Source organism: Sander vitreus, chromosome 10 (genome assembly GCF_031162955.1).
Source record: "Sander vitreus isolate 19-12246 chromosome 10, sanVit1, whole genome shotgun sequence".
Classification (NCBI taxonomy): domain Eukaryota; kingdom Metazoa; phylum Chordata; class Actinopteri; order Perciformes; family Percidae; genus Sander; species Sander vitreus.
The window spans coordinates 8,710,815-8,734,527 of NC_135864.1; the positions used below are offsets into that span (position 1 = coordinate 8,710,815).

The 23,713-nt window shown below is 38.9% G+C and overlaps 1 protein-coding gene across 1 annotated transcript; it reads left to right on the top strand.

Annotated features, from left to right (window-relative positions):
- The first annotated feature begins 989 nt into the window (after positions 1–989).
- egf (epidermal growth factor) lies at positions 990–19,238 on the top strand. The gene is made up of 22 exons (XM_078261330.1): positions 990–1,178; positions 1,356–1,537; positions 2,207–2,434; positions 2,530–2,732; positions 2,873–2,986; positions 3,252–3,374; positions 6,662–6,784; positions 7,787–7,912; positions 8,352–8,488; positions 8,818–8,966; positions 9,308–9,412; positions 9,595–9,818; positions 11,866–12,033; positions 12,786–12,935; positions 13,030–13,197; positions 13,295–13,411; positions 13,997–14,121; positions 14,931–15,094; positions 15,833–15,997; positions 18,435–18,537; positions 18,777–18,873; positions 19,033–19,238. Exons 1-22 carry the CDS (start codon positions 1,026–1,028, stop codon positions 19,236–19,238), a joined length of 3,330 nt encoding a protein of 1,109 aa, XP_078117456.1. The 5' UTR covers positions 990–1,025.
- Positions 19,239–23,713: the final 4,475 nt, after the last annotated feature.

A 23,713-nucleotide genomic window follows, 5' to 3' on the forward strand; every position in this document is an offset into this window, starting at 1 on the left:
CCCAGACATTATTATGTTGTTTGTCTGGTGTTTCTCATTGTTTTCTTCATTCCATAGAGTTAAGAGTGGTATCCATGGTTGCACATGACCGTGTTATTATCATGATAGACCAGCGCACCTTCTATCAATAGTCATCCAGACAGCAAACACAGATTTGGTTTCAACTCGTAGACCAGTTTGTCAAAGTTGAATGGGCCCTCAGCAAACTATGTCTATTTATTATAAAACCTAACTCAGTGTTTCCAACAACTGACATGTTGGAATGGACATCCACGCGTTCCATTTACGGATGTAGAAGTTTTGCCACTTTTTTGCTGGTCATTATGGTTTATCAGAGCCTTAGTGTATACATGTTGTGTACTAAAGCAGAAACACTAACCACTTCAGCCTTTAGCCTTCAACTTTATTAATTGAAGCGTAGTGTCAGAGTCAAACGATGAGTGATGTGTTGCTAAGAGATGTTTTATTCAGAAGCAGCTGAGTCTGCCTTGAACTTCCTCCCAATACAGCCATGAATAGGCTTTTAAAGTTAGATTTGACTCATTTGACAACAACTGCGAACACAAAGAGGGAAGAAACAGCTATTGAAATGCTAAATACTGCCAGGGTTACCTAACTGTCCCTGGGATTCATTCTGTTAAACTGAGATCAAGCATAAAGAAAGGAAGGAACCTGCATCTATTCAAAGGAAAATCTGTGGTTGAAAAAAAAGGGGGAAATACTACAGACTAGATGCTCCGTATTTTACTAATATTTAGAGCTGCAAGGTTTAGTCGATTCATGTATTAGTCAAACCACAAAAAAATAAATCAGCTACTATTTAGTAAAAATGCCAAATATTCTGTGGTTTCAGCTACTCAAATGAAAGGATTTGTTGCTTTTCTTTTGTCATGTGACAGTAAACTCAATATCTTTGGGTTTTGGACTGTTAGACAAAGCAAAATTGAAGAGATTAAACGCATGTTTTATTTTGTTTAGCCTCACAGCCCTTCCTGATATTCGGCCATGGAAAAGCTATTCATCGGATGGACCTCGATGGGAAGAACCAGAGAAGGCTTGTGGCTGGCGTGGGAAGCTCGATCCTGCTTGACTTTCATTTCAGAGAGGAGAGAGTTTACTGGGCTGACAAACACACTGGGGTCATCTACAAAGCATCAGTGAGAGGAGTACACAGACAGGTGATTATGTAACGACTCTAAAGTTGTAGAGAACTTAGCTGGCGCGAATAGATTCCAGTCTGTTGTCTGAAAAATGTATTCAAATTCATAAAAAGTTTATTTTTCGTAAGATTTGAGAAGTATGCATTAGTCTGGGGTTTGATTGAGACAATTTTAATTTTTATGTTTGTTTTTCAGAAACTGTACTCATCTGACAAACATATCTCAGGACTTGCGGTGGATTGGGTTTGGAACAGTGTATATTGGACAAGTGGAGAAAAGGGAAAAATCAAGATAATGGATATAAATGGGAAAAATGAAAGGACTCTTTTAAGACACTTGACCCAACCCAGTTGTATAAACGTTGACCCCACTAACAGGTAATCCATTCTGCATTGCACTTTTGATGTCACTTTTTTTTTTAAGCGTAGAGTAAGGGAGGATGGTTCCTATACAATTTATCACACAGTTCAGATTCCTGGCATGTTGTTTTTGTGTTACTATAAATGTTTAATCTCCCTCCATCAAGCATGGCCAGCACAGAGGTGCAAAATGACAGACTGACTTTTTACACATACAGTATCACTAATTTCTCTGGTCAAAGACAGTTTAGTTTTTACCAGGCTACACACAGTACTGCCCACCATTTTATTGCATTTTGGTCGAGCAGATTGACAAGTGGATATGCAAAAGTGAATAATGGCAGTGAAAGATTTCTATTAACATTTAGGAATATTTCTTCATGACAATAAAATACCTAGAGCATGTTTAAATTACTTTGTACTTAGTTTGTTGTTCATTAAACACTACTAAAATATGACTATGAGGCAATGGGATTATAAAGCTACTGATGTTGGGGCATTCATGTTAGCATTCATATAACAAAATTCTCAAATAGGGGCATTAGTAGGAGCAGCATCTAACTTAACTGGCACTATTTTGTAATTGAGAAACACACAAAGTGACCAAATAACTTCAGAAAAAAATAGAGATATTTGGGAATACTTATTTACAAAGCCCTTTCTTTGTTCAAAACTAATATTTTGCAGGTTTCTTTTTTGGCTGTCTGGCGGGATGACTCCAAGTATTCAGCGGTCTGATGCGACAGGACAGATGAAAACTACACTTATTAAGATAGCACAACAACTGGAAGCACTGTCGATTGACCGAGAGGATAAAAGACTGTACTGGGTTCAGTTTGGTCTGCAAGGAGAAAGTGCCATTGCCTCTTGTGATTACAATGGGAACGTCCTGCACATCATAGATACGCCCCTTCAGTGAGCATATTGTTGTTTTCCGTTCATTTATCTATCATTTTATTTTTGTTAGCAAACCGGGATAAAACATTTGTGTTTTTGTCTTCTTTGGTCAGGTCTCAGTCACTGGGGATATCAGTTTTTCTGGAGCACTTGTACTACACTGATGCCGCATCACGGGTTATGAAACAAGTAAACAAGTACACTGGTGGAGAGCCACTGACTGTTAACATAAAACAAATGGCAAAACCCCCAGTTGATATCAAGGTGGTACATCCCCTCAACCAGCCAATGGCAGACTCCCAATCACCATTTCCAGGTTACAGCTTAACTTTGACATTTAAATTGCTCTGTAGCGTCTCTCTCCATTTTATTACTTGTATTTACATTTATTTTACAGTAGATATGTCTCAAATGACAATGTTTTAGTAATGTACTACCGCTAACCCTTTCAAACAGGTTGCGACGAACAGAGTGGAAATTGCGTGAATGTGTGTTCCAGTCTAGCTGAGCAAGGGACTTGCCAGTGCAGTGAAGGCTTTGCTCTCAGTAAGCAAGGCACTTATTGTGAAGGTTGGTATCTGTACCACTAATTAAAAATTCATTCAAGATTTTTTTTTTTTTTTTAGTCCAGTTAGTTCAGAAACGAGCCACAGCATAGACTGCTTATAACCAAAGTTTGAATGAGTCTCACAATTTGCAGTCTATTTCCCATCCTAAACATATACTCCCCCTGTGGCCACACATACAGTATAAGTAAGGTATGGCAGGGCATTCAAATAAGAGCATCTATAAAATAAAAAGGTTATGTCACTATTTTTGTCTGTTTGTGCCATAGATGTGAACGAATGTGCCCATTGGAACCACGGCTGCTCTCTTGGCTGTGAAAACATCCCAGGCTCCTATTTCTGTACCTGCCCTAAAGGATATGCCCTCCTACCAGACAGGAAGACATGTGGAGGTATAGTGGAAAGTTCACTGCTCTGCCCATATACACAGACACAGCATTGGCATCTGTGTGTGTGTATATATATATATATATATATATATATATATATGGCTCTGCCACTGTCTAACTGTACTCCCTGGATAAATATTGTATCATCTTTGGAAAAAACGAAAACGCTATTTGAGAAAGAAGCAAACAGAAGGGGTTGCATTATGCATTTGAAGGTTATACTGTCAAACTGACTCAAGAACGAAATAATGACGTAAAAAAATAAAGATAGCGTGGCTCATTGGCTAGTCAATTCCCATGATGCCGTTTGTTCGAAATACCAATGTAACTTTATGAATTTCGTTTTTTTTTTTTTATGGGTCTGCTTAGAATGTAGTGTTTTGTTGCCTGGTAATTGTCATTGTTGTGCTGGTTTTCCATTGTAACCATGAGTTAAGTGACTGTTCCGTTTGATAAGAAGAGCTGGATTGTGATCATAAGCAGTTATTAGCTTCCTTCAGCTATTAATCAACAAAGTGTCACTTGATAAGGGCCCCAGTCTCATCAAGTGATGTAATATTGGCAGTGTTTGAGGGGCTGCTAATTGGCATGGGACCCAGGGGTGGCTGCACCCAAGCAGTCACGCTATCTCCGCTACTGGTGGAAACATGTGTGTCATTGTTATGTTGATCATATAAACAACTTTCTTTCTAATGTTTTCTCTATTCTAATTTCTTAAAAGCTTCAGTTCCGGTTTGATTCCATAACAGCATTATACTGTATATGTGGCACACAGAAAATAAATTAACAGATGAAGTTATATAGCAATAAAGCTAGGTAGCAGGGAAGTCAAATAGCACTAGCTGTTAATTGTGGATTGATAGTTCACTGGTGACGATGTAATGACTTCATGCATTTTCAATTATAGTAAAACAAAATAAAAAAAACTGTGAATACACTTCTGGATGATATTGACACCAATAAATTGGCTAAACCCCTTGATTGACAATAATTGGCATTCATGTAGTATTCAATTTGTTCAGTTTTTTTTCCTTTATGGGAGGCTATGTCAAGTGCAGTGTGAAACTGCAGCTTGACGGCATAAGAAATTGAAATAATAATCATTATTATGAGATAAGAAAAATTTAGGTTTTATTCAAAAAGTGGTACCACTTGTGCTTCGTTTTCGTCAGCATAATGAAAGAAGCTCTGGTTTCAGATTAGATCCTCTTCTTTTTGCGGTGCTATGAAAGGTGGCATTTGTCCCCCAGACACTACTTTGACCCTCCAGAGCCAATAAAAAGGCTGGGTTTTATGCTAGACATATTAGACTAGACGTATGTGAGCTGCCAACAGTGTGCTAAGTAACTTGGGTCAAAACCCTTTGTCACTATAGGTCTTGTTGTGTTGATACTGAAGGGCTGTGTAAGGTAGTTGGAAGTAGATAATTTTAAAGTTAGTAAAACTATTTTCAACAATTTATTTTTAGGATTAGACCAATTTATATTTTGGTAGCCTTGTTGGACAACAGCCAGTTTTCTATCAAAAGTGCTATACTAAAATGTATTTTTTAGAGAAATTTTACTAATCCAGGTATTTCATATAGCTATCTACCTCAGTCTGTATTTGGTCATTTCTCTCTGCCATAATGCAGGTCTGTTGTCTGCCAGCATAACATAATTAGTTTTTAGTGAACAGATACCTCAGACAATCTCATGCGTTGGCACAAACGTATGCATTGCAGTCATGAGGGAATGTATAGTCATCTATATTTAGTCAAATAAAGTGCTAAAACCTATTTATTTTGTCAAAGATTTGGTAGTCTCGCTTTGCCAGACCTTCCGCCAAAGCGCGCTGAAGGAGAGTCTGGCTACTCCACGTAGCATTCGGGGATTAAACCAATCAGAATCGTCATGGGCGGCGCTAAACTCCGCACGGAGCCGCTGCAAAATAGTTGTGCGAGAGAAAACTCAGATTGGACAGATAGTCTAGCCAACTGTCTCAATTTACCCTGCAGAGATCTGAGGAGCAGTCAACAATAGTCCTCATTAATACACCGAATTTAAAATTCCAACACAAAGAAAGCGGAAGGAAATTGGAAAATACATGCATCCGGCGGAATTTCCTGCGGCACCGGAGCAATCCCGAAACATGTAACGTCAAAGATATAGACTAAGGATTTCATGACATTATTTTTTGTGTTATTTATTTATTAAGGTTTTTTTTTCTTCTAATGTTCCTTCTAGTTACCATTAATACTATAGAATCTACACAGTGATTAACTTCACAACATAGTAAAACATGGACACATCCTAATCTCTTCTAATCTCACAGCTATGAGGCCAAGAGAACAGTGATGGTTCACAGACACAATGAGATTAGTTGACCATGTGACACTTGCAATCGGAAACATATCTGGTCAGCAGCTTTGCCTGTGTATAAGATGTCAAGCAGACAACCTTTAAATCCAGGAGAAAATAAATATGCAGCCAAGTGGCAGGCTAGACAATGGTGCCGACAACAGAGATTACATGGCGGAGGATATAGCCGAGCTGCTTATGTCTTATTTTTGATTCCATAAAAACAAATGGGATTTTTTTTTTTTTTTTTTTTTACATTTTTTTCTTTAAAAACGGCAGTTTTTCAAATCCTCATCCGGTTAAGTCAATTTTCATTTAAGAGTAGAACCTTATATGTTCTTGTTGTCTCTCATTCTTTTATCATTTTTATACACAAAACTGTTCTCTCATAATGTATTCAATTAATATTTAGTCTACTCAGTGACATGACACATTTTTGACTATATAAATCCCTGGAGCTTGAAGGCTAGAACAATATTTTTTTCACCACTAGTTACCAGTCAGAGGCAGAGCAACAGATACTCTAACTATTTCACATCAGGTTCATATCTGTATTGCCTGCCTCTGTACACCTGGCCCATATTCACAGGTACAGGAGATACCACACTCCTGTGAGCTAACATCACATCGCCCTCACTGTGTAGGCTTTGACTGCATTCTCATCACACTTTCATCTGTTTTGATAGGGTTAGGGTTGACTCCATGAAAAGGATTTTACTAAGAAGCTTGTTGTCCATCTGGCTGTTAGATTCTACTTACTGTTGAGACCCAAAATAACCTGGACAATTCTTAAACATGTAACATCCCTTTGATCTTGTTAATACAGCCATTAATGGCCGGTTGAATGACATTCTTTAACTTCCTTTAATCTTTCATTCAACTCACCAAGCCTTAATGCACCAGATTATTGATACAAATGTTTCAAGATATACATTTTCTTTCCGCATTCAGAGATCATACCATGTGAAGGCAATATCACCAAGTGTGGCCATGGATGCCTGACAACAGACGAGGGTGATGTCTGTGTGTGTCCAGAGGGATCTTTACTGCAGGAGGATGGTCAAGCCTGTACTGGTAGGGACTACGTCAAAGTTTATCAGCCGTTTAATCTGAAACTTAAAATCTACCTAATTTTCAGAATTCTATTTAAATATCTTTATAGACTAAACTATTTGTTTTTGTCTTATTTGAAGTGAAAATTAGCATTTTAGTTTAATTTTTAATTTAGCGTTTACGTTTTCACAAATACACCAGTGTAGAAAGTATTCTTTCCTGTGTTTAAATGCTGAAGTTTAATGTATAGAGTATGGTTATCTTCCCACTGAAAGTGCTTTTATTATCTTATTGTAGATATATAAATATAGTATGACAATAGAAACAACTGAACTAATAACATTAAGCTATACACTGAATGATTTAGTGCAACAGTAAGATGTTTCAGGTTTTGGGTCATTTTGATAAACTGAGCAACATAATAGCTATTGTAACTACTATGTTATCTAAATGTCTTGAAGGCAAGAGTTGGATCAAAGTGGTCTGATGGATCAAACGTCTGACAGCACACTAGTGCAGTAACCAGTTGGTCCAAAAGATAATGATCATACTGTACAAGTGATGGAATCCATTTAGAGTAAGACATCATCTATGAAAACTTTATTAGGGGTTTTAAATCATTATTAGGGGTTTTAAATCATCATTTTTAAGATCATCTGGATTCTTTAAAATGTGTCACCTTCCAGAGGTATTCCGTAGCCAATGATTCACCAGTGTGGCACAGTGAACAGCTCCCTGTTATTATAATGTATTCATATGTAACACTTTCTACTGCATTAAGCCTAACTGAATAAGAATTTGAAAAACATAGCCTCAGTTTGACTGTCCCGCCATAAGAGAAGTGGGTGAAATTAGGAAAGAGAAAGTGCCCTACACTACATATAAATGTCTTACCGGTAATAATATATGAAGTAGGATTAAATCAATATGCTGTGTGAGTGATGTAAGAAAATGGGGCCTCTATGTGAAGAACACAAGCTTATCTGTGTGAGTATGTGTAACACAGTTTTGTCGCCATTGCAGGCTGCTTGTCTGCAGACAGAGGGGGTTGCAGTCAGCTCTGTACTCCTGTCAACCCGACTAGGTGGCAGTGTGGTTGTCTGCCTGGCTACCAGCTCCACCAAGATGGAAAGCGCTGCATTGCCTCTGGTGAGTCATACTATGGCAGAGCAGTCAGCCGAGGCGGATAAGCCCACACAGACAAACACTCTCTGTCTATCTAATCTGACGGTGTATTCTACAGTTAATCTTTCACAATTCTGTTTATTCAAAAATAAAAAGGTAAAAATAACAAGGTAAAATAGAAAAAAACAAACAATCTAGTGGGTTTACGTTTTTCGCCGTTTTAAGCCCCCAACGTCTCCTTCCAGGCAACGCTGCCTGGAAGGCACTAGGATCAGGCAATGGTTATGGTTATGGTTATGGTTGGGGTTTGGGTTTGGGTTAAGGTTAGGGTTAGGTGCCTTGAAGTCAACGGTCGCAGCGCTGCCTGGAACGAGATGTTGGGGGCTTAAAACACCATAGAATGTGCGTGGGTTTACATCTACTATAGTACATCTGATCATAAAGTAACATTTTTCTTTTTCAGGACCACCACCTTATCTGCTAGTTGCCAATCTAGTGGATGTAAAACAAATTAATCTTGATGGCACTGGGGATAAAGCCCTTGTGGAGGAGCCTCGAGGAACAATCATAGCTTTGGACTATGACCCTGTCCAGAATAATGTAAGATGAAAACTCCTTGCATCTTTTATTGCCGTTTTGTTTCAGATTTCTTTCAATAGAAGCAAAAGTAGTAGAGTATGTACTATACTACCCTAAGGAGTCTGGAGTAACAGAATTTAGGAAGAGCTGATTCAGGTTTTGGTGCAGACATCCAGAGACACCTAGTGGACAGACACTGTAATTTGATGGCCTGTGGGTTTCACCAGTGTAAATCAATCTTTTCTACTTTATAGTGGCAAAACAGAACATATTGAATGTTTAACCTGCTCATCTCATCTATTTTGTTTACTGAATGCATTTCTTTATATATTGTTGTATGCATTTTCAAGGTGTACTTTGCTAGTACAAGCCAGAAGACAATTGAGCGGGTTGATTTGAACAGTGGGTTGAGGGAAGTTCTCGTCTCTGATGGTTTGGACTCTCCAGAAGGACTGGCGATAGACTGGGTCCATCGCAGGATGTACTGGACAGATAAAAGGTGTGTGGTGTTTGCAGAGAGTAAATGTTGAGGATTATTTATGAAAAGATTGTTTCATTAAGTGCTGGAGGATTTAACTTGAACATTTGTATATCAGACATTTGCTTTTCAATGTTTTATGGGGGACAACACTTGATGTTTGGTTTTTGTTAATCGGTTTTGTTTTTATTAAATCTCAAAATGTAATTTAAATGTCCCACTCAAATTTGTTTAAAAGTCTATTTTTGGAGTTGTTTTTTTATAGCATATTTAAGTAACAGTTACATTGCTAAACATTATCAGAATTGATATGGTTTTTGTCTTGTTTTACACTAATAGTGTACTTTACTTTTGTCCTCCAGTCAGTCAACTGTTGACTGCAGTAACTTGGTTGGACTGAACCGAATAACCATTGTAAGCAAAGGGCTAGAAAAACCAAGAGGAATCGCAGTTCATCCTTTGGCAAAGTGAGTGTGGCGTGTATGTGTATGATAGTTTCAGAAATTAAAACTACAAACTAACTGCAATTCACCTAGAGGGATTAACAATATCAATAAACAGCAGTGAATATAGCATGTGACACCTTAAGGTTCTGTGGGAATAATACATCTTCTATGTCTAATTTACAATGCTCTTTTTACTTTTTGAGGAAGTTGTTCTGGACTGATATAGGGGCCGTGCCTGTCGTGGAAAGCGCCTCTTTGGAAGGGAAAGACCGCGCTGTAATCGCTAGCACCAACCTTGTGTCACCAAGCGGCCTGACCATCGATTTCACAGAGGATCGTCTGTTCTGGTGTGACCAGAGGAGGGGCCTGGTGGAGACTGCTGCTCTGGATGGTTCAGATCGACAGGTCCTGTTAGAGAACCAAGTAGGTGAGGCTTGTGTGACACATACACACGCATATACAAGTTCACTAGCCTGACAAGCCAGACCCACATCAAGATGTTGGGTCTGGGAACTCACCATTGACAGGGTTCAATCCGAGGGGTGGGATAAACGGTTGACTTTCAAATTAGCACTGCACGCAATAGGATAGAGCTACAACCAGGCAGAGCAACGAAGAAGGTAGCAAAGCTAGTTGGTAGATTAAACTTTTGCCGTATCCGGTCGGCAAAACTCCGAACACATCTTCCTTGAAAAGCTTAACTGCAAGTCTTCCAGAAGACCGCTGTTCCCAGCAGCAGCGGCCATAAGCCCGCCCACCGACTCTATACAAGATGTGATTGGCCTGACCAGAGTTTGGTTATTCCAGCTCGCAAGCCAACGGAGAGTGCCTAGACCCCCCTGGCTGCAAATTAAATTAGCTGCCGCTAGGGTGCATCTAGATTTCTAGGCTACAAGTTCAGTGTATTGGCAAAAAGTTTGATTACAATTCTATACAGACTTGCTTGTCATTAGGTGCCAAGTGAAATAAAAAAAACTCAAAAACTACTACTAAAGTACAGCGGAGTCCGGTAGATGCTGACCTAAGCCTGACAAAGTGTGTCTTAGACCAGGGGTCTTCAACGTTTTTTAGGCCAAGGACCCCTAGCTGAAAGAGAGACGGAGCAGGGACCCCCTGCTACATATATTGTATAAAATTGTGTTGCATATTAAACTGGGCCTACAGTGACGTGTAGGGCAGACTAAAGCCTTTACACATACATTTTTATGGTGCATACAATACCAAACTGACATTTTTTTTGTTGGCATTTTTATATATTTATACATCATGTTTTAATGTTGAAATGTGGCACAGTGAATCCTTAAAGGTTGTTTGTAAATTTGGAGTGCTGTCAGTAGCAAAAAAAACTTAAACAATCGGTGCTGCCTACACCGTGTTATCCCCCTGCTAGCGTTAGCACCCAACAGGCTTGAACAGGGCAAGTTTTAAACATTTGTTAAGCCTCTAAACATGCTCGAAATGTCATTACAAGTGCCTACCTATGTGCAGTGATTCCTTCCGAGGGAACACAGCGAATCTGGCTGCAGTAGCTTTGACAGAAAGGCATAAAAGTTGTGTTAATCCAGCCAGTGCACATACCTCTGTTTATTTCCTGTTTTCCGGTCAAGTCCACACTAGTCGATTGTCGAACTCCTACAAGCCAACATTCCAGTCAAATTTGCTGTGTTCCCTCGGAAGGAATCACTGCACATGGGTAGGCACTTGTAATGACATTCCGATCATGTTTAGAGGCTTAAAACACGTTTAAAACTTGCCCTGTTTAAGCCTGTTGGGTGCTAACGCTAGCGCGGGGATAACACGGTGTAGGCAGCACCGATTGTTTTAGTTTTTCCTGCTACTGCCAGCACTCCAAATTTACAAACAACAGAGCTACGTGTTGAAATTGACCGGAATTCTCCTTTAAGCTTAACTGTATCTGTGGATGGCTACCTTAGCTATAGGCCAGTAAGCCTGTCATCAATGTTGTGTATATTAAAAAAACATTTATCTTTACTAATAATATTTACTACTTTACTAGTAATAATGTAGATTTTCAGATATATTTATATATATTTTCTTTTTAAACCATTGATCAGTAATTTGGTGGCCCCCCTGCTGCAACTCTGAGGACCCCCTAGGGGTCCCAGACCCCCTGTTGAAGATCTCCGCCTTAGACTGACTAAAGCAGAGCTGAGTCTGACAAAGTAAAGCAAAGGCTAACAAACCGAACTCAAGATGTCCTACAGCAGCCATAGGAGGGTTAGAAATTGAAATGAATGTGCACTTATTAGTCATTCTCTCATTCAGTGATGTCCCCAGTTAACTGCCCATCTCCTTGAAACATCATTCAAATATGTTGAAATCCTTCTCTAACCAATGTCCTTGCAATCACAATACTCCCTTAGGTAATATGAACACAAGATATAGAATAGTTCTCACCTTGAAAACAATGGGTGAACTCAAAGTCTTCTTTCCCTCCATTCTGATGCCTCCAGGTCGGCCTTTTGACCTGGCAGTATTTGAGGACAGGTTGTGGATGTCTGATCAGGAGTACCAGCAGCTGCGGAGCGTGCACAAGCGGACTGGGAGAAAACTGCAACGTATCCATGGCAACATGGTCCAACCAGCATCCATCGTGGTGGTTCATCCCCTTGCTAAGCCAGGTAAAGAGAGACGCCAGGTACTCATTTTAGAGATTTAGTTTGTTCATAAACTATACACAGAGGTTTAACCCTTGTGTTGTCTTCCCATCAACCATGGTCAACATTGTCCCGGTCTGTTTTTGCCTGTTTTATAAAGCAAAAAGTATAAACGATCACCCAATTCTGTGTTACATCTTCTTAGCCAACTTTATTCCAACTTATTACCACTAGTTTTACACTTACTTTTGGAATTCTTAGTCAATAAACCTAATTCATATTAAATGATGCCTACATTTTGAGATAAAACCCCCAGAAATTATGAATTATTTTAGCTAATGGTTAAGATCAGAAGAACATATGTTGATAAATGATCACAGCCTGTTTTGTGTATGGAACCATCCATGTTATTTGTGGGCAATTTAGTTGAAACAAACCCATATTTTTTGTTTAGAAACTTTTTGACATATTTGACCCGAGGACAACACAAGGGGTAAAAACACTGCATGTAGCACAAGCAAAAAGCAAAGGAAGGATGACAAAATGATCTCAAGTTGGAAGTGCATTATGATACAGTGTGTATCCTGCAGCCTCTTTTGTCTTTCCACCGCTTTCTATGTGTTAGTATTTACTAAGCTATGCAAAAAAACAAATCTCTGACGTTAAGCATTTAGGATATATGATAAGATATGTGTAGGCCAGCAGCAATAAAACAAGTCATCCTAAAAGTGAATGATTGAGCTTTATATTTATACATATTGCATCCTCATCTGCAGGGGCCGACGTTTGCATTTACCTAAATGGAGGTTGTGCCCAGGTGTGTGAAAGCAAACTGGGATTGGCCCACTGCTCCTGTCTGTCACACTTCTACCTATCAGCTGATGGAAAAGGTTGCTTGCCTGCCGATGCTTCGAATGGAACAGCAGGTGATTTGAGATATCTTACACTTCTGAATAAGCTATGAAGTAAAACTGACCAATGATGAACGTTTATTGTTAACTATATGAATTTACTGTGTAGAATATGGAGGCAGTGAATCCACTGATTTAACGTCTCTCAAAAACAAAACCTTCAACGATGAGAGCACACCCCTGACAACACCTGGGCTGTCAACCGATAAAGCGGCGGCTGATCTAGACTCAGATGTGGGCAGTGAGCCAACTCTCTTCACAGACAAGATGGTTTCAGGTAACAGTGTAAAGAGTGCAAACTGTGTGTAGTGCTTCCCACTCAAGGTCTTACTCTAAATAAATGTCATGATTCCATGTGTCCCCTTCTCCGTCAGACCAGAATGAGTGTTACTCGCTTCGCTGTGATGTAAATACACAGTGCCTGCTCAGTGCTGGCAGCCCAACCTGTCTATGTCTAGAAGGTTTTACAGGTGATGGACACATGTGTGTGGGTGAGTATTTCTGTTGCTGTACTACAAATGTGTCTTGGGATGAAGTGACATATCCTTAAGAAAGCTTATGGAATTACATTTGATACAGGGACACTTTTATCTCCCTTACAGTTATATTGTACATTTTTGGCATACATAACAGCACTGAGAATGGAGCAGAATTGATAATCACAATATTTAACATAAACATTAATGACAGGAGCTAAAGCCAAAATGCCTTAAAAGGCAAGTCTAAAAAATGTAACTCTTCACATTATTATTAATTCCTTTGCTAAGTTTGTCTGTCTGCAGTAGTAAGAGGTCACGTGTTCAACTATTTTGACAGCTAAAAATAATACTTGCACCAATGTATCAGAGAAGTGCAGGCCTTGTTATTGAGAAATGTGTCATCGTTCTTCTTTCTTTAATCTTAATGCTTAAAAATATAAATAGATGCTATCTGGATGAGCTGATAACATACATTGTGTGTGTATATATATATATATATATATATATATATATATATATATATATATATATATATTCAGGAACTTCTGATACACAGAATACTGTAAAAATAGTAGGTATCTTTTCCTTTTGTTTCAGATATTGATGAGTGTAAACAGGGAACGCACAAATGTAACAAACATGCAGAATGCCAAAATGCCTTGGGGAAGTATCTCTGCAAGTGCCACTCTGGATACCACGGCGATGGGAAGACTTGTCAAGGTGTGTCTGGATTATTTACAGCACATACAATTTCAGTACCATGGTTATTACTATTGGAACATTAGAAAAACTGTGTTCGACAGGATAAATGTATTTGCTCTCGCCACTGATCATCAGATGTACTATTGAAAGTGCTGAGAGAGTAGAGGCTTGTATCCAGTATGACTCAATACGCTGTTGTTGATGCTTTTAGAAAGCAGCTGAAGACACACTTGTTTCTACTCGCTTGTGTCCCATTTTTATAATTGTGGGGTTTTTAGTCTTTTAATCTTTGGTTACACTTTACTTGAAGGTATCTACATAAGAGTGACATGACAGTGTCATGACACATGAACATTATAAACAAGTCAAACGTTTTTTAGTAAGTGTCATTTGGCTGTGACTGTGTCATGACAGTGTCTGTGTTCATGACAGTGTCATGTCACTCTTATGTAGATACCTTCAAGTAAAGTGTTACCTAATCTTTTACCTTCAGTGGTATTGTATTTGTTTTTGCTTGTTTATTTTCTGTTTTGGATCCTACTGTATTTTAACAAATGTTTATTGTGTGAAGCACGTTGTGAATCTGTCTGTAAAGGTGCTATATCAAATAAATTATTATTATTATTATTATTTTTATTTAACAACATTATTGGGATGTAATCTAATCCCTTTTATCATATAGTACATGGAATACAGCGTTTACATGAGTCACCTCAAAGGAGGACTAGTATTCTGAAGAGCAGACTATGATTAAAGATACTAAAAGGTAATAGTGTGCTGTTCGTATATGTGTCTAATTTAATGACATTATTTCCTGAATCTACAAGAGTTGGAGACCACATCGCCATGGGTGACGACCGGTAGCCCTGCTGAGGTCACCACCCGGCACCACAACAGTAACTCAATAGAGAGCTGCCCCTCCACCCATGACTCCTACTGTCTGTACCAGGGTGTCTGCTTCTACTTTCCTGAAATGGAGTCCTATGCTTGCAAGTAAATAACCCCCCCATGTAACCCATCAGTATGACCCCTGATCTCCAAGTTTAACAGTTTACTGACATCGTGTGTAAGTACACGATGCTCACTTTCCCAAACTATTATCCTTTGATCATCTGTTCTGTAGTAGAAGAGGTTAAACATAAGCTGCTCTTTATATTTCAAGAGTCTACAATGATCGGTTGTACTCTATAGTGTGCAGTAACTCAAAACTAGAAACTCAATCAGGAAAATCTGATCTCTGCAAAGTATTTTCCTTTTTAAGCAGCATTACAAAAACACATGGAATGAAATTCCATCAGATCATGCCAATATTGTTTGAAAGTATGAGAATACCTCCTGCATCACACATTGCAGGCTCTCTGGCTTCTTACAGTAGCTCTCATGTTATTTACTACAGCTGACAACCAGTAGGTGTCCCTATTGTTTCATGATTAAAGCCATTGACTGGATGTCATCTTGCATGATATAATATATACCCAGCTCTAATGAGCGCTGTGCAAGAGACATGTAACTCATGTAACTTATAATTTGATACATTATTCCAGCGAACGTGTAGTTTCTTCCCTTGCAGTGTTCAACGCAACTGCTCATTATGATATTCTTTACATAAAGTTTGTAACATGCATGTGACCTACTAAGTCAAACTCTTCTACTGTAAGGACGCTGACGCTCAATAATAGATTGTGATCGTGAACTACATAATGATGCTGTTTGTCTTTTCACCTGTTGCAGTTGTGTAGCAGGCTACGTGGGGGAGCGTTGTCAGTTCAGTGACCTGGAGTGGTGGGAGCTTCAGCAGGCTGAGGAGGAGAAGAGGAGGAACGTGGTCATTGCGGCCTGCATGGTAGTCCTCGTTTCCCTGCTCTCCATCGCTGCCTGTGTCACCTACTGTTACGGGTGAGAGGGGAGAAGGAGGAGAAGGGGTAAATGAGGGTCAAGGCATTCAAAAATGCAAGGAAGGGAAGGACAAGTATGAGATCTTGTCCTTGCTAAAATGCTCTATAATCAGCCTTTAGGACCACTTTAACCATTTGCTCAAAACTACTGACTATCCCATATCACAGTCAGAATGGTTTATTGCCTAGTTTGGACATACAAGGAATTTGTCTTGGGTTTTTTGGTGCCTAACAATAAAATATAAAAAATATATAAGTAATGTATAAAGATATAGCTGTTTTTAAAGTGAAAGAGCTCTGTAGTAAATTCCCCTATTGTTTATCCCTAAGAAAACTATTACAAAATTAACCTCGTGGGGCTCTAGTAAGATACTAATGGCCCCAAAAGAATTTGATTTATTAAAATAATAAGTACATGTGAAAGTCCTGTTATGGTCTTAAGTGGCTTCCGTAAGCTTTTTCACCCCCTAATGGTAAAAAAAAAATATTAACAAAAGATCTGGGGACAGTTATGTTATCTATACTTCAGTGACGTATGCATGGCAATAATGATGTATATTATAAGCAGTGTTGTGTTCAGTCTTCTGGACACTGGAAGCATAGGGCAGCACAGATAGCCAGGGAGGAGCTGCTCCAGCAAATGAATGAGCTGACAGCATTTAGAGGTGTCTATCAAACCTAGGGTGGCATGAGCCGTGTAATGTAGGTGTCTCAGCTTGACAGAAGGGGGTCGGGAAGCAGATTACATGTGGAACGAATGGCAGCATGCAACCCTGGGTAGCTGAGAGAGGAGCATACGTAAACTGCATACTGCGACCCCTCCTCCCTTTTATTTCCACCTGAGCTGTCACTAAGTAGCCGATTTGTTTTACGGTTGTTTGGCTGGCTTATGGACAAGGCTGTTGGCATTCTCCACTCTTTTGACTCACAAAGCACACCCCTCCCCTCCACCTACTACATCCTAACCTTTGCAGTCTGGTTCCCCTGTGGAAGCAGGACGCTTTCAATTACATGCTTGGTTTAGCTTGTTCTACAGCAATTACACATAAAAATAGGTCATTTCTCAGCTACAAAATGGAGCCGGTGAGGTATGACCCCGGTGAAACGCTACATGGCCGCCAATAGCTCTGCCTCAAATTGCCTTTTGCAGTTGACTGCGAGTGCACTTGCAGAGGGAACTAAACCACCAAACTTAAAAGCTGCAGCACACACAAATATCATACAGTACACAGTGATATGGGCTAAAAAAAACAAAAATAAAACAACTAGTGCTGTCAAACGATTAAAATATTTCATCGCAATTTATCGCATTAATGTCATAGTTAACTCGCAATTAATCACGCATTTTTATCTATTCTAAATGTCCCTTGATTTCTTTTTGTCCCATTATTTTTTCACATTTTATGCTCTTATCAACATGGAAAAGTGGATCGGCTTGCTTTGTGCAAATGTTTTTTTTTATTGAAAACAACATTGGCATACTGTAGTGTTCAATTTTACACTAACATTCTCACTTGGAGCAAATAATCTCTCACACAATGTAACGGCTTTGACGAGGGGGCGGAGAATTCGCATCAGGTGTGTACATGGCCATCAAGTGGTATTTCAGACTGGACGTGCTGCGATGATAGCTCAGTTCACAACGACAAAACACACTTTGGTCTTGTCAATGGAACCATTTGGCAACTTTTTAAAAGTAAACTTTCCATTCAGAATGTTATTGGCATCCATTTCGGCGTCTCGCGCTTGCCATCCACTCAAAACGTAACGTTAGCCTACAACTCTTTGGTCGGCTCGCCAGCCCAAACAAGTGTGTGCCTGTTGTTTTTGATTCCGGTCTAGCTAGATCTGGTGTGGTGTTGTAGTTTTTCTAACGTTACTAGTTGTTGCAACAGCATGTGAAAAAAACTACAAAGTTTGCTAGGCCAAAAAGAACGTTAATCTTGCGATAAAAAAAATTGACGCCGTTAAAATGGGTTTGTGTTAACGCCGTTAATAACACATTAATAATAGCACTAAAAAAAAACACACAACTTGCTTCTCAGGCTGTCTTCTTTTTTTTTTAAACACTGCATGCAAACAAATGCACCAAAAACAGACACGCAGCCCTTGGGGTAGTTTCTCTTAACCTAAGTTAACCCTTCTGGTTACTTCTCTAACAGACCTTTTAAAATAATTTTTAACACGATGTGTGTGTGCAGGACAGGTAAGGTGCAAGGCATTACACTGATAACAGGTTATGCAGAGCACGGGTCAGTTTTATATTTCCTACTATGTTTAATTTGAATGTGTATTTTCTCTGCGAGGGCCCCACCTCTGTGACTTGATAACATATAACTTCCATGTGATTCGGTGAATATTTACATGATAACTTGAGGACCCTTGTGATTTCTAAATGAATTAGAATACTGCATGTTTGCTTATTGTTTTCTATGCAGAACTAGAAAATTCTTCCACAAACAGCCCTCAGAGGATAGCGTGAGCGAGACCAGCGTGACAGATGAGAGCATGTCAGAGACCACCACAACCAGTGTGCCTCAGGTAAGACTTTCATCACCAAGCTCTGTCAGAAATAATAATAATACATATTTAAAGGAAGTGATTTTTAGAGAACCAGAAATTAATGTGAATACATTTGCGTTACATAATTAACTGTAAAAGATTCCACTCAAACAAATACAAAAGATCAAGAAGCCAGTGTTATGTAGACATGACAACATAACAAATGGAGCAATAGTTCTAACTCAAACGTCTTAATGTTTTACTGTATGACCTTGCAGTTCTCCATGGTAGCAGAAAATGGCGTGGAAGGAATGGTGATCCCTGCCATGGGCTGTCCCAGGAGAGCTGTCTGTCCATCCTGCTCTTCAGAAACAGGTATCTGTAACTGATAGAAACACTCTGGCATTCATCTTTGTAGACAGTATTGACCTTATTGCTTTTTCTTCCTCCTAAGTAACCAAGACAAGTCTGCAACTAAACTGTGCCATTGTGTTTGCAATTTAATTTCTAAATGATCATGTTTTTTTTTGCCAGGCAATAACCTTGTGTCTGAAGAGTTGGGGAGATTGTCACAGCACAACAGAGGGTATGAGTGTTCCATGGTGTCAACTGTTGCCATGGAGACCACACAACCCACTGTCCATCACTCAAGTCCGTCAGTGTCAAGCTCATACACTTGTACGTCCATCAAGCCACCAATGCTCTCCCAGACTCCCAGGCCAGAGTCCCCTGCCTCCTAGATTACCAGAGAGACCAACACAGCTGTACAGTTAAAACTGTGCACACTGTCAACATCTGGCTGATGTACTAAGAAATGAAAGAAATGCCACAGAAGTTGTTCCCTACCTTAAGGTTATTTGTTCCATTTTTGCATAAACAAATATCGCGTTTGCAACGCTCATCTTTATATTTGTATTACACCTACAATTTACTAATGCCACACCAGATCATGAAAGCCATTGTAAACACAAGTATCTGGTAGCATTACCCAGAATAAATAATTGTGTGCACAGAAAATGATATTACGATGTACTACGAAGATGTAGTGAAAGCAATATGTTTGACACAGAAAAAAACTCTGGCTAGTTAGCATGACAAACGAAAAAAGCGTCATGTGCAGAAAGTCTACCAAAAGTGATGCAAGGTTAAAGGAAACAATAGTTAACACACAGACTGAAGTTAACCTAAAGGCAAAAATGTTTTATGACCCATTTTCCAAAATATAGCGTTTAGAATGAAACTCCTCCCAGCATCAACATTTACCTAATACTGTAGCTGACAACAGAATATATTATGTCATGTAAAATACATATGTACAGTAGCCTATGTCTTTCTTACAAAGTTCCAAAGTAGATGTAAGTATAGTATCATATTATCCAATGTTGCAAAAGATAATGAAGGCAAAAATATAGAAAACAAATCACATATACAAACAAGCAAACAAAGACAATAAAATCTGGTCATAATTTAGACCAAAAAAAACTTCTGTTGCTTGCTTTTGAAAATAAATTATTAAAGAATAGAGTACCGCTTGTCAAGTTATCATGGGCCATCTAAGAAAAACAACGTCATTTCGGTCTAGCAAAAAGCATAAATACTAGTCTAGCATAAATACTAGGAACTTAATTCACATTTTATTTTAAAGCCAAGTCAATTGTGGGTTACACTTTGACATGACACTGTCATGTACGTGTCATAAACATTATAAACAAGTCATAAACATTTATGACATAACGCTTCTTTTAGTAAGTGCCATTCGGTTTTTGTCATGACAAGTTATGGTTAGAGTTAGGGTTAGGGTTCATGTGTCATGACTGTGTCATGACAGTGTCATGTCACTCTTATGTAGATACCTTCAAGTAAAGTGTTACACAATTTTGTTTATATAGCTCAAAAGCACAAATGTACCTAATGTGTTTTGGATGTTTTAGTCACCACAAGAATTTGCTTTGCTCACGATGGGCTTGCCTACCAAACTAGTTGTACTCCGCAGGGTGTTTTGAATATTATTTATTGTATTTCAGCTACCACTGAATAATTGACGTTGGTCCCATCCCTAAAAAGATCTCAATCCTCACTTCAAATGGTGTAGGCTTAATGCGTTTTGTGTTGACTTTTACACTAAAGCAAAGACTATTTCCAGCGTGAGCACTGATATGTTCGCATGTTTAATCTGCTGAATAAACTTTGAGATACCATTGCAACTTTTTCCCTCCCAATTATCAAATATCTGAACACCCTTCTCAAATTGCTTGGAATAAGCTGGTGCAGAAGAGCATCAGAATAGAATAACTGCTTGTGTTATAAAGGGATGCGTTTTGTTTTGTTGTTTAGAAATCACTTTATGTTCTCCCCCATTTGTTCTTTATTTCATGGAATAGTTGGATGTGAGAGGTTTTCCTTTAAGGGTGTTGTATTGTAAACTCCACGAGGGGCTTTGATGGGTGCAGTGTACTCTGGCTCAACAGATGTACATTGCTGGGATAAAGCCTGACATCCGGTGTTCCTTTCATGCGCCAGATGTCCCTTCCTCTATCACCACTATCTATTTAGCACATTTAGCCGTTGCTGCATCTAGGGCTTAGTGCCGCCCAGGATGGTTGTGATTGGTTTAAAGAAATACAAACAAGCCAGGGGCCTTATTATATCTGAACAAGCAAAATAAAATGATGGTAATATTTGTATGAAAAACACAACCCCCTTCCAGAGTTTTCATTCACACTATATTCAATTGTCTGGTTATGTATTCCTTTCGGCCCGTGTACTATAACTCTGATTACAAAATGGCAAGATGAGGCTTGCTTTTATTTCCATCAATAAAAATATATTCCCAAAAAATGTGCTTTGTCAATAGCTGCAACACATTTGGCATGAAGTTTAAGGGACACATAAAAACTCTTACCATTACTAAACTTCTGCAGTCCTAATTTTCCAGACAGTATTCTTTGCAAAATACACTTTTGTAACGTCATTATTATATATATATATATATATTTATTTATTATATATATATATATATATATATATATATATATATATATATATATATATATATATATATATATTTATTTATTATATATATTTTCTTATAATTGAACGATTATTTTGGCCATTCATAGCCTCTCTCTGTCTCGTCCCACCCCATCACACTCTTCTTCAAAGCTCTTGCTCCATTGATGATGCTTTTCTATCCTCCACCAAATCTAACGCTCTAGTGATGTTGGTACCAATGCTGCAACCCTCCACCACCACCCCATCTGTCTATCTATTTCTATCTCTGACTCAGTCTGCGACTCCTTCTCAGGGTTGACTGGGAATTGTTAATAGAAGGACCCACAGCCTCTTTGTTTCGAGGCAATGGCAGAAAACAAAGCACTTTAACTCAAAAACCATCAGGGGCCACATCGATATTGATTTTCCTGGCAGGACACACTTATCTATAGATTGCCCTTGATTAGGGCTAACAGATAGGTTAGGGCACCACTCTAAACAGCAGCAGTTCAGCCTTCAGGTAAAGATGAAATTGGGCCCAGTGTCAATTTATCTTGTATTACTCCTCAATTGGGGTAACAGGGGGCAATAGAGTCACGGACACTATAAGTAGCAGGGGCCTCAAGGGGCCTCAGTTTGTTATCTTTTTTGTAGGTGCCATTGCTTTAAATGTTCTTATAACTATACACTCAGTTGCCAGTTTATTAAGTACACCTAGCTAAAACTAACGCAGCCTACTACAACAGTCCTGGATATGTATTATTTGTTGTGATATGTTCATCTCAAGTCATTTGTTGTAGATATGTGTGAACTTTAACCCTCGTATTATGTTGAAAAAAAATTACATTGATGTTACGGGTCAAAATGACCCGTACGGTGTAAATACACTCAAAACAGTCAAAGAATCAGGTAAAACCAATAAGAAGTTTATTTTACATTATATGAACATTTAGATAGGAGAAATGCAAATCCTTTTTAATTCCAAAACTATATTTAGCAATTATTTAGTGAATGTTTTTTCCTCATCAAAACATTTGTTTTCATGGAACTTGTCCCATTTTCTCAACATATTCTCTTCACATTTCAATTACTCTCCACATGATGTGCAGAATGTAACTGTGTGCTTTCTGCAGATGTAACTCTTGCATTTCACACAAGGGGCTTGTTTTACACTTGCATATTCCATGCATTGCTAGATTTGGCATCATAGGATGCCCATATTTTGATGCCATACTTGGCAGGCTTGTTGGGCATGTACTGTTGGAAGGTACAGCCCCCCCCCTGAATTGAACAAGGCTTTCGTCTACAGGGCCACACTGGAAAAAGAGAATCACACCAAGGGCCAGACATGGAGAGTTTATGACGTGCTTTTGTTACTGCATGTCAGTTCTTTTTTTTTTTTACATTTTGGTAGCTTTTTTCCTCATTTTTGTTGTTTTCTTTCTGACTTTTTTGTGGCTTTCTCAGACATTTGTCACCTTTTCGTGAATTTGTTACTTTTTCCAAAAAAAATTTGTACGCTTTTTGTCGCATTGTTGTTGACATAAAACAAAATGACAAAAGTCATCAAAAGAGTTCCTTAGCCAGCAAAACAATTTTTTTCATGTGTTTCGCAGCCTGAATATGAAAACTCTCTTCTTCTGGGGGAATTTCTGAGTCTCAGAGTCAGCAAATCTGCCATAATCTGCTTTGAATGTCAGGTAATTGCAGTGTAAAAAACACTTTCCTGTGTTTTTGGTTTGCCACACAACTAGGCGGGCAAACATTTATTGTGAACCCAAATTGATATACGGGCCGGTTCTAAATCTGCAAGGGGACGGATTTGGCCCGCGGGCCTTGAGTTTGACACGTGGTCTACAGCGAAATGGGGACCAGGATTGTACAAGACAGGTAAAATTCCGACCCATTTATCCCATACATCTCTGATTGCAGCTAGTTTGTCTCTTTCACGTCAACCTGCTCTGGTGTTGTGGAACAGCCGAGATATCACATGAAATGACTCCAGAGACATTGTCGCTCAAGAGATCTGGATCGTCAATAGCATTGTCTTCAGTCTCTGAAAGATCCTCTGACTCTGAAACCTCTTCCTCTACATCACTATTACCATCAACAATCTGTGCTAAAACTTCTTCAGTTGCAAATCTTCTGGAGCTCATTTTGTAGTGTGCGTGTCAAAGAGATGACATTACAACAGTGAAGAGGACAAGCATGAGAAAGCTCCTCC